The 13136-nt window shown below is 30.5% G+C and overlaps 1 protein-coding gene across 7 annotated transcripts in view; it reads right to left on the reverse strand.

Moving 5' to 3' along the window:
- Positions 1-13136, reverse strand: part of LOC124533990 (huntingtin-interacting protein 1) — a 36164-nt gene extending 23028 nt beyond the window's left edge. For 4 of the 7 annotated variants that reach the window (XM_047109590.1, XM_047109589.1, XM_047109588.1 and 1 more), the window contains exon 1: positions 12807-13136. In XM_047109590.1, coding sequence (XP_046965546.1) covers positions 12807-12890 — 84 coding nt within the window. In that variant the 5' untranslated portion in view covers positions 12891-13136. Of the gene's footprint in view, positions 1-108; positions 153-11383; positions 11485-12806 lie in introns of those variants that run through there. The other 3 variants (XM_047109586.1, XM_047109584.1, XM_047109587.1) reach the window with 3 other exon arrangements.

The following is a 13136-nucleotide window of genomic DNA, read 5'->3' on the forward strand; positions in this document are numbered from 1 at the left end:
TCTATATTCTATATGTAAAGCAGTGAACCACGGCGGTCCCGTTATAGGTCAATGCGATTAATGTAATAACTGCATTTATGTAACGACGGAGCTAGAGAAACTGTTTACCTGATATTTATTACAATCTTACTTTAAATAGAAGCTTGTATTACCTGTAACAAAAAAAGATTTAATTATAATATGATATAAATAAAAAAAAAATATTTAAATATAAAAAATGACATATTTAGTCATTTGAATTACTACGATATTTTGTCAACATAATTATGTCCGTCCGCTTGTGGGTTCGTTTTTTGTCATAAATGGTCAAAATCACTATATTTTATTTCTACGTCACTTCAAGGACACACGCACATTTGATTATAAATTTAATATAATGTTCTTAGAATTTAAACGTTATCTATTCATCATATAATTCTTATAAATATTACATGTACTATAATTTATCGAGGAATACTCTTAAATTCCTGACAAGCACAAGGGCATAACATATTAGTTCCCAAGGTTAATATTTCGTACATCGCCATTGTCTATGGGTGGCCACGTACCATTAGTTAGCCCGTTTGCTCGTCCACCTGCCACTACCATAAGAAAGGCTATTTAGTAGCTATTTTTTTATTTTTTATTTGAGACATAGTTTAGCATTTAATAACAAAAAATATTATCATGGCATGAATGAAAAGTTTATCTTCTGTATAAAAAATGTAATCAACGTAAACAAAAGGTTTTTAATGAGTACTAGATACATTTAATTCATAGTACTCTGCGTCACGAACGGACGTACGGATTCATTATCTATAGCAGATATACATATATGATTCGAGGTTGATATTTACATAACATAAATTATTCGCGTAATAGTCATTACACAACTAAACTCTTGTCAACATTTTCATTAGTTAAAACTTTTTTTTAAAGAACTTCTTTGGCCAATGATATTAATCTCTATGCCTTAGCCATAGACTAAAGTAAGATTAAAAAAAAGCATATGATCAGATAGAACAATTCAAAAGTGACAATGTGCTTAAACTAGGTTCTCGTGTCGGCGGCCGACAGTTGCGATTAAATCCGGAAACATCACTTTACGATCTCATCCGTAGGCCGCGGGCCGTCACTCGTTTTGTTTATACACATGTTCAGTGTTGTAACAATTGCGTGTACTTTTATCTGACGAACATTTTATCTATATATAGAGTTTCCTGGATCGAATATATTATGTTATTCTTTTTTTAAATGTCGTTATTGTCTACATGCACAATATTCTGGCTGTGTTTTTGTCACAACGGCTGATTGAAAGCGATAAGTCACCTACAAGCATCCAATCGAAACAAAGTACAAACTAGCCTTTGATTTCATATTTCATGCGATTTGCTAATAGTTTTGCTTTATTGTGCACTACAAACAGAACTTGATTAATATTTCTCACAACAACTGACAAACTTTATTATAGATATAACTGTGTCGGTTTATTTAACTTCCAAAGTTCCTATAACATCTTCGTCGACATTCCAAATCAAAATCATTGATTATTCAAGCTCTCGATAACAAATAATATTGCATTCTCTCGATGTCAAATGTTGTCTTTTTATTTATCTTGGTTTGTAGATTAGAATATGTCATATGTACTCTTATTAAATTGTTAAATTATTAGGCTCATCCTGTTCTATGGTGCTGTTTTGTAAGCGTGTACAATAAAGTTCATAAAAAAATAAAATACTTAATTAGAGACGTGAGAAATGTAATGTGTGATAATTAAAATTAATGTTTACGTTTAAAATATTTTTGCAAATACGTATAAAACGGGCACAGCAACACCTAGAAGGTGTCACATCCGGTGCATTATTAATCCGGCGACAATGGCGCACATTACACAACTAACCTTTTGTTTCTCCTTGATTGTCTTTCAAACAAACGACTTCCACAGATATTACATTGCTTATTTTTGTAGATTTTAGCAATGATAGACACAAACCATGCTATTCAACATATTGTTATTGTGTTAATATACTCAGCTTGTAGGTTACATGCGTTTGCTACTCATGTTATTAAACTGCCGTTAGAACTTTACTGTTTCGTTCTGTACATTACATGGAAATTGCTTTCCATTTTCCCCTTTAACATTGAGATACTAATATTCCTATCATGGATTTTCGTAGCTAACGGCCAGTCTTAATAATTCTAGATCTATGTCATCTTGTAGCGCTCTTATGGTAGGAAATCTTTGGAGTAACACTCACACCGCGACGGATACCAAATTAAAAATATACACAAATAAGTTTTTGCCATTTGACAAAAGTTGTAGTGAAATTTCCAGATGTATAGTGGCACATCGTGAATTTGGTCATCTTGTTACAAATATCTTCCAAATATAAGTGATACCGTTTTACATAATTTTCTTTCTCCGCTCATTTGCGGGAACTTTTAAATAAAGAAATCTGATTGCCAAGGCAAATCAATTGCTTATAGAAGCATTTGGTGAAGCTCGAAGTAAGATAAGTCGTGAGTAATTTCAAGAATTCTTAAAGTGTAAGTTTGTTATAAAAGACAAAGAATGTAGAAGAAGGCCGAAAATATACGAAGACTCGGAATTGAAAGTATTATTGGAGGAAGATTCATACATGGTCTGTTTGACTTTACACCCATAGAATATTAAAAATATTGGGTCGATTCACTCATACGAAGAAAGGAACAAGCTAGTGTGTCGTTCTTTTAAAAAGAAAAAAGATTTCTAAAGAACAAATTCCTATTTCTTAATTTAAACGACGAACATTTTATTCGTAACCCACGTAAATATTCGCACGAACATGCGGTTAGCACGCGATTAGTGGCGATATATTTTATAATCTCATAATTTGTAGTAAAACCTACTATAGTTACATACACTAATAACGTTACTACTAAAAATATAAGCACCAAGCGTCAGCCACTTTTGACTTTATTCATGTCGACATACTTGAAGGAGACTTAACTATTTTTAGAACCCTATCAATGAGCCGTATAAGGAGACACGTGATAATAGCAAAATAGATCCACATCTATACTAATATTATACATGCGAAAGTATCTCTGTCCGTCTGTACGTCTATCGCTCTTACACAACTAAACCATTGAACTGAATTTGATGAAATTTAGTATACGCAAATTTGAACTCCGAGGGAGGACAGCAACAACAACAACAAAAACAGCCTGTAAATTCCCACTGCTGGGCTAAAGGCCTCATCTCCCTTTGAGGATAAAGTTTGGAACATATTCCACCACGCTGTTCCAATGCGGGTTGGTGGAATGCACATGTGGCTGAATTTCTTTGAAATTTGTCACAAGCAGGTTTCCTCACGAAGTTTTCCTTCACCGCTGAGCAAGAGATGAATTATAAAGACAAATTAAGCACATGAAACAGCTGTGCTTGCCTGGGTTTGAACCCGCAATCATCGGGACTCATGGGCTACTTTTTTTCCTAACACATGGCAACTAAACCCCTAAAACGAGAACGTAGCCGAGGGCGACAACTAGTAATCTATAATTATTTATTGAATTTTAATAAAATCCATTTAAAGCTTCTAAGGTTATACGCATTTATATGAAGGTTCAAATAATGAACACTGACAAGTTATGACTTAAAGAAATACCCTCAAATACGTACTGACCTAAATAAAGTAAGTACAGATTCGATGTTGCATACAAAAAACGCTAAGTGTAAGTAGGTCTTACAAATTCACTTGTCAAATACAAATTACGACCTCCATCTAATGTCATAAGATGTTTTTTTCTCGCCTTAGGTTATGACACCATTTTAGAAAAGTAAAAAAAAATTATGACTTATTTATATGAATGTTTTTTTTTTATCACGTAACTTATTTAGATTTGGATAATTTTGTTAATTATTTTAGTAAAATTGGAAATAACAAGGAAGTAAATAAATAAAACTGAAATAACATCAAAGTTTTTTTATTAATTATTAAATGTTAAATTCACGCCTTTTAAAATATTATCAATATATATTTTTTGTAATTTGCCATGAAAACTTTGTTTGCTGATCTAAACCCATAAATGACGTACACAAATATGGAGACCATATGTTTGCATGCTTCACCTTTAACATTAAATGGGGTTGCCTTCGTACTTTTCACGTCCTTGGTGTCAGGGTGAACACCAAGTTTCAATGCCTGTTCCAATCGAAGAAAGAATATAATAATAAACAAATCTCAGATTTACGTATTCTACGTTATTATTCTAATATCACGGCTATATGGTTTACTACTAACATTTCTTGATAAATGTTTTATTATTATATTTTATTTATTTATAATCTTGTCCGCTTAAATTTTACTTCTAAAGTTCCAATAACATCTTCACCGACCTTCAAGACGCTACTTTTTCAAAAATTCATGATATCATAGATTATTCAAACTCTAGATCTATAAAATCGTTAAATTTTTTGTCAAATGCTTTATATATAGAGTATGTCTCTTTGTATATAGAGTCGAGATGGCCCAGTGGTTAGAACGCGTGCATCTTAACCGATGATTGCGGGTTCAAACCCAGGCAGGCACCGCTGATTCATGTGCTTAATTTGCCTTTATAATTCATCTCGTGCTCAGCGGTGAAGGAAAACATCGTGAGGAAACCTGCATGTGACAAATTTCATCGAAATTCTGCCACATGTGTATTCCACCAACCCGCATTGGAACAGCGTGGTGGAATATGTTCCAAACCTTCTCCTCTTCTCCGGAGAGGAGGCCTTTAGCCCAGCAGTGGGAATTTACAGGCTGTTGTTGTTGTTGTTGCTTTATATATCTGTGATAGGCTTTATAAAATTACAAGAGCACAAACTAACAACTAACTCTGTTTTTAACCAAAAAAATACCTACAGACGTACCGTTGAAATATGATTTTTACACCGAAAAATAAGTATAGTTAAGTGAATGATGATCAATAAAATGTATAAAATACTACAGGAAAACTATTTAGACTTTATCAATGCGAAGAGGAAAACGTTGTCGAAAAGAAATCGTCGTATTGTATTCACACAATGCAGTCTAATCTTCCGTTATTGGTAAGGTAGCAATGAGCGAATTTAAGAATACTCAATGACATTGATAACGATCTTATTCAGTATCTATTAATAAAAAAGTTTATTTATCTAGGTAAATAATTAAATATCGAGCCACTTATAATGAGGCTGGATTGATTTTTATGACTTCGTTTGACTGGAAAATATTGGACAGCCAATCTGTATTCAGTATTCACGCATGCTATTTCATCATAACTAATTATTTAAAACAAATCTATCAAAATGTTTCTACTAAAACGCTTTCTAAGAAACGCTCGAACGGATTTCGGAAATAATGCCGTTCTTATCATTTTGATGATATAGACATCGGAACATACGGAACTAGTAATTAAACAAGAATTAATATTAATAACATTAAGGGCTTAAATATATACGAATATGAATTAAAGAATACTGTATAAATCTCGACCGCGTGGAATGGTGACTAGATTGCTAGCAGCATTTCCCCGTAAATAATACTTTATTAAAATAACAAAAATTACAGCATAAGACGCATAAAGCTTAAAAATAAACATAAAATATGTATAACTGAAAAAAATACTATGCGTTTTACGCACTGATTGTTCTTGTGTTGTATTATCGGTTACGTTCGACTGTTACAATGAAAAAAAAAAAAAAAAAACAGCAACGTTAAATTATGCGTTGCGACGTAACTGTCGATAAATAGTATCGATGGTAGGTAGTACCGATGATAGGCCTGTTTGCAAGACCGTGTTTGTTACAGGTAGGTTTGTACCTAATTATCAGTTATTTATTCTACAAGAATCAGTGTTATGGAAAAAAATACACAGGAGACACAAAACCTTAGTTCAAAATTATATCTCTAGAGCTAAACAATAAGAGCTCTCTCCTATGTGAGTACTTCTCATATGTCAGATACATTATACATTTTAAATCTCGTTTATACAGCGTGATCGGTAATTCGACGTATTCCCGTTAGAAGGTGATTACTACTATTTGCAATAATTTTGCAAAAAATGTACCATTTTGTAGTAATTAAGTTTTTTAGGTATTTCAAAATTTAAAAAATCTAAAAAACGCAATAACGCTAAAAAAAATTCACTGTGTATGTATGTATACTCATAAAAAAAAATTTTGAATTAAATTAATATAACATATAAATAATTATTCTTCGTCTTATTTTCCGTTTCAGTCAAAAATTTTAATCGTGTATAACTTTTTATTAGATCCATTATACTCGCTAGAATATCGATATCGATAATATTTGCGGTACAACACTACGAGATTCGCTTGGCAAGGCTATGATAAAAGTGTTTTTATACGTACAGTTTTACTTTTACGAAAAATGAATAAAAACATTTTGCAATGTACTCATATAAAAAAGAATACTCAAGAAATACGATTGAATTTTTCTCGTTAATGTCTACGATTCAAGTTATTAGATACAAATATATCCTCATACATTTTAAATACTATAAACTGTGTATTCTATATTCAAATTATTTGCCGCTTCATGTAAACTGTCAGAATTTTTGAACTACCCACGATTTATAAATAAATTATTTAAACAGCTACATCCAATAATACAATATTTTAAACAAATAGTCTTTCATAACGTACAATATGAAATAACGTAGTAATACAAGAAATATTTCTTTTTAAATGTAAGCTCAAAATTAGAAAAGTGAACGTATAAAAAAAATATTAACTTTATTTTATTTGTAGGTAATATCCAATTTAATTACAGTAAATGTATTGTATGCTTAATGGACCACGAGAGAGATGAGTGCGGACGAGGACGCAGCGGTGATTGCCCTTCGCATCATTTCCTATGCCCATCGTCCGGGAGATCTTAGGTCGGTAGTCACTAATCAAACTTGATGCGATTTGTAAACAACGAAAGTATTTATTTAAGGGAAACGCTTATGAAGTTAAATGAAATCCAGTATTAAAGAAAAAAAAACATAATTAACGAAAATAGATGAGGTAAATGTTACATCCATCGAAAGAATTATATGCATAGCTATTTTAAAAAGGATATTGTATAAGTAAATGATAATTATATCAGAATTAGTCAAGGTTTTCACTTAAAACTGCAACACAGATAATTTACGACCAAGATAACGATCATCATACGTAGTAAAATAGGAATATTCACTAATAAGGACATTCAGTACATAGGATAAAAAAGAGTACTTATGTGTTTTTTGAAAAACAATTTCCATGTGTTAATCCATGTGTTAATCCCTTAGAATATTAATTTTGAAAGTTAACCTACGTGCAATAAGGAATTCATGTGCCTGAATATCTTCTTCTCCTGAGCCCCTGGTTAAGGCTGTCCGATGAATATCAACGTATTTATAATATGTAGTTTTAAAGGGCAGAGGACAGAGAAATAACGAATTTCGTCACAAAATCCTGATTTACTTAAAACAACAACATACATATTTGAAATTTCATTATAATAATTTGTTTAATTATTACGGCAAACCATAAGTGTAAGCGACGCATTGAAATCATTTGCGTATAACGTAAAGAGGTTTCTACAGTAGTAAAAACTATCTAACCGACTTAGATCTTGAGTGACCAGTGAAATTGCAAACCATGGACCGTTCCATATTATCTCGAGATGGGCGAAACATTGACGAATGAATAAATGAATGGAGCAGTTTATATTTCTAGCAGTTTCAATTTGCTAGACTAGCTCTATTTCAATCATAGGAGGAGAAAAGCCAAATAAACAACAAATGACAGCAAATTTGCTACATAACATTGGTCGAACTTTGAATACGCGCAAAAGATAGCATTTTGAACGTTGACGAAACTGTTATCATAATTTTTGAAGTAAAATTTAAGTGTTAATCAATAGTTCAGTGTAATAGTGTTGGGTTAAGAATAAATACATATTAATCATATACCTAGTCTTGTTAGGGCACAATATAGCTGAGTTATTAGAGAATCGCATTAAATGAGTCAATCTAAGTTTTTTTTATATTTTTTCCGACTTCCATTGAAATAGGCTATATGCACATTTATATACTAATCTCGTTCTTAAAGATATCCACGTTACCTACCTCTTTTAGATTTTACATTTTCTTTTGACATTGTATAACTAAATTCATTGAATCAGCAAAATACATTGTAAACGAAAATGCGATGGAAAGTTACAGTTAGATGAGAAAACTGCGGCCAGTCGTTAAACGAGAACTGTAACGCATACACGGCACTTTCTTTTTTACCGTGGGAATAGCTTGCAATACGCCAAGGTCGGAAACCTTACGGAAATTATGCTAAACCACTTAAAGAATTGGGTTAAATCTCCGCTTAAGGAGGGTAGTGTTCAATTTCAAAACAATATGCATTTCCCTGTTTTAATTAATACTACGTAATTTATACGCTTAATAATAGTTAAAGTTTAAAATATCATTAGGGCTTATTCATAAGAACACTACCTTTTTAAATCGTTTTTTTATTTACAATATTTATAAAATATATTTTTTAAATTAATAATCTTTTAATTCAATTTAAACAATCTACCCCCATTGAATTTTATTTACGTTAAAACGTAAATAAAATGGTGTGAAAAAAATAAAAAATAACACTTGATAGTGATATCTTCGATGTGAACTTTCTTGTGCACTTTTATTTATTGTTACGCATTCAAAAAAAGATAAAGATACACATCAAATACTTCATATAACGCATATTTTTGTACGTGTGTTTGTTATGCATGAAAATACCAAGAAATAAACCCATTTACGGTACAGTGTTTACCATTCGGGTCAAATAACCGATTTTACGTTGCATTATCATAAAACTCACGTATACAAGTAAAGGAATGGTCTCACGACCTCATCATGAATGAAATATCAAAATAACAACTCTTATTATAAGGACACTTATTTAACTATGAAATGTACTGTTTATTTGGTCTTGCATAGACTATGTATCAACCAATACGTACAATGGTCGACACGTACTAGCAATCCTTCATATATAATGTTACATTATAATTATGTATAAATATCAATTACGAAAATATACTGTTTGTAAGTATAGCAGTTGAATTTGTTGATTTTTTGAAATCAAAGATAGGGCAACTGTAACGCATTGTGCGTTACAGTTGCCCTATCAATATACAGAGAAAACATACAATTATAAATATTCTCAGACTGCTCTGTGTCATAAAGACGTCAAAGTTTTTTTTTTTTAATGTTATGTTTAGACTGTTTCTGTTATTAATTTATTAGTGTGCAGTCAATGGGCACAAGATTTCTCAGTTCGCTCCGCCGATATTGTATACGATAATATTTAAATAAACAGTTACATTAATCAGAACTCAGCTATTAATTACAAGGTCCAGTAAATATCCGTCATGATAAATTATGCACATGCTTGGAACAATCGAGTTGTATCTGAATACCTCACGAGTCTAAATAAGATGCGTATTGTGACTCATGCGCAGGTGAACTAAGTACATAAATGTATGATGAACGAACGCTCAGAAACATAACAGTAATTACATAAGATAAACTACTGTTGCGATTCATTAATTTAATCATCTTTCATTAAGATAATCAATTCATCTTAACAGAAAAAGATTTCATATGTTGATAAAGATAGACAGATACCTAATAACAAAATAATATTTGCCTCAAGCTTTATGTTTATACGTAATTATATTATAAATATTACATGACATAAATGTTTTTTAAACCAACACTACAGACCAGTTTTTTTATTTACTATTTGTCGTTCTTTAATTAACTAACATATGTTTTATTGGTACCAGTAGTAGCTATTTGTAAAATAAAAACAATGATCAACCCACGAAGTCAATGTGTAGGTACTTCGTTTTACCATAAAAAAAAATTGCAGAACTAGTCTTTTATCTGGCTCTCTCGTCCTGATATAAATCTTCCCACGTAATTATAACACACGACAATATAATGCAGATCCAAATCATAATAAAATATATTAGGTAAGTAGCTAATTAGTACTTTAAAATAATGTAACTTATCTATCTTCCCGATATAAGACTATTATTGTGTATTATAACATTTTATCTATTGAAATAATATAAATTATGTAGGCTTATATTGAAGTGCCTGCATTTAGCACTTCAAGTATTTATCGTGATAAACTTGAAAGAGCGCTATGTACATACCCGAGGTAAAACAGAGTGCAAAATTACTTAATTAAATCTATACATATTTAGTATGTAATCAAAGTGTAAAAAGGAGACTTGGTGACGTATGTCAGTTTAGACCCAGGTCGGGTCTCCTAGGTTGGACAATTGTAAACTATGTAATTGAGTTTTAAATTTTATACAAATAATTGAAAGCTTTATTTGATTGTATTTTCAAATACGTATAATTGTATTCAAATAGGTATACAGTATTTATAAGTGACTTTGTTTTTGTCGTTTTAGTAAATAATATTTATTGACGCATGAATAATTTAAGATAAATACGTGACTGGAAATACTCAGTAAATTATTAACAATAATCATCAATGATGAACTTACACGTATCTTGGACTAAGTTGTGTCTTACGATACCAACTCTGCTCCAAGTGATGATTAAAAATTTGTTTCACCGTGATATAACATAACATCGCAAACTTACAACGGCCTCACCATAATATATAAGTATATATAAGTAGGTATGGAAATTATTATTAAGAATCTGGCATTCATAAATTCATTGAGCATGAAAACATAACGGGGGCAGATATAATAAATGAAGTGTTGTGGGCGGAAGATAACAATCTCGTCGTCTGACCAGTACCGGCTTTCCAACACAAAACTATATTTTCGAGCATACAAATGAAATGCAAATTATTAGAACGAAATTTGCATCGAATGTTGTTATATTTTCCAAATAAGCAACAATCTGCATCGTATCGGCATTAAGAAACTGCAAATATAAACTATACCTTACGCTATCTTTTCTTACATTTATTATAGATGACGTATTTAAAAAAAAAAACAATCGTAACTTACTTATTGATAGACAATTTTGACCACCAATGAAATAAAAAAAAATACAGACTAATTGATAACCTCCTCCTTTTGGAATCGGTTAAAAATAGAACACAGCGATATACTGGCGAAAGTAACTCTTGTTATTAGTATTATACTAAACATATTTTGTGAAAAATACATATATAAGACAGTTTTAATAATTGCGATAAAATAGGTAAGCATTAATGAAAGCTATTATGGAAATACGTAAGACTAAAATGCCATCATAGCAGAACAAAATTAATCTGAAGTAGAAAAAAGCACTCGTAATTTTCTCGCGGTTCATTCACACTATCCATGGGTTAAGCTATATTTAAAACACTCACCTAATTTTTAAAACAAACACTGAGCTTATAAAACTTCAACAAACGAATGTATTGTTAACATAGATGAATCACAACTGAGGTGAAACGGATAAAGCCCGATAGATAAGTTATCATGTGTTTCGTTTTCGCTATTATCTATTAAAAGATAAAGATATATGTAATCATACATCAAACTCGTAATCAACATACCGGCGAACTGTTCTACCTTTTATGTTTAGTCTTAGCCATATGTGTAACTAATTAACAAAATTAAATAGACTTTATGTCAGAATAAGAAATTGCTCTTAAATTAATTATTAATACAAAAAAAATATTTCGAAAATATGCTATTATAATGGAAAATACAATTTTAATCAACGCAAAACCTCAATTAATCGCTAAGCATACAAAGTAATGATCACAAGAGATAATAATTGTAAGACTATGTACAAAGTGTAGCCTGCCGATTATTTGTTTACATAAGCAGCTGGTAAACTACATTGTTTGTATACACAAGTGAGAATTAGATTGACGTAATGCAGTGTTGTAACAAAAGTAACTATGTCATGATATTGTTGCTACAATTGTATGAACACATTTTTATACCTTACCGAAAATATACTGACAGAAAATCATATGTAAATGACAAATAATTTATTTTTATAGGTTCCGTGGACAAAATTGGAATCCTTATAATTTAGTAATCGATGAAAAATATGTATGTTGACACACTTTTGTTAAAGTTTTCACACAAATACAGCGAAACCAAAACAAAGGTCATAAATTGTGTGTATGTTTTACCAATTAACAAGAATATACTTTAAATTGTGGTTTCCTTTAATAAATATGTTAGAATAACAAACTTTAGTCAATCAATGTGTTATATTATAAGTACATATTGCAATGATTTTAAAATTAATTTTATGTTACCTTGATTATTTCTTGCATGTTTCAAAGCCATTAAAAAAAATTTGAAACGAAATAAGCAGTATTCAATTAATAGAGAAATTTTGTAATATAAAGTCATCATTGTATTATGCAACCAAGTCTACTTCGCTTAATTAGACATCCTATTTACCATAAATACTTCCTTATTAATTTGTGTATATTATTAATATGAAGTAACAAAATATATAAAAATATGTTAATCAATGAATCAATCTATTAACAATTAAATACATATATGTATGACCCTGGTGAAATTCACATTAAATATAATAAAATATATGTGAAAGCTACCAGGCACTTATATTGATACATATAGTCCGTAAACTTTATATATGTAGATAATTAATGCCATATTAGTATATATATTATAAACGAGAATGTTATAGTTAATATAATAATAAACATTTTGTTCTAAAATGTATACTTTGCGAAACCGGAAAAGTATAAGCAACAATTTTAACAATTATATTTATACGACTTTACTAAGTTCTCTTACCTGAAACTTTTCGAACTGCTCACGCTCAGCATCCAAGCTGTTCTTCTTTAATTGTAGTACTCGTGGTAGTGATAATGACGCCATATGAACTGCACATGCAAAATACACCTACGAAATAGTTATAATCAAGGACCACAGATTTAGATTGAATGTTATTTTGTTTAAGTTACTGATAATTTTTAAATATTGAACACTGTGTACAGACAATCACTAAAAATGTACTATAAACCTAATTATTTATGTAGTATGTAGGTACTATTATTTTAAAAAACACGTATATTTGACAATTTTGAGGACAAGATAACTCCAAACGTCAATCCACAAAGAGTT

The sequence above is a fragment of the Vanessa cardui genome, chromosome 12 (assembly GCF_905220365.1).
Source record: "Vanessa cardui chromosome 12, ilVanCard2.1, whole genome shotgun sequence".
In the NCBI taxonomy this organism is placed as follows: domain Eukaryota; kingdom Metazoa; phylum Arthropoda; class Insecta; order Lepidoptera; family Nymphalidae; genus Vanessa; species Vanessa cardui.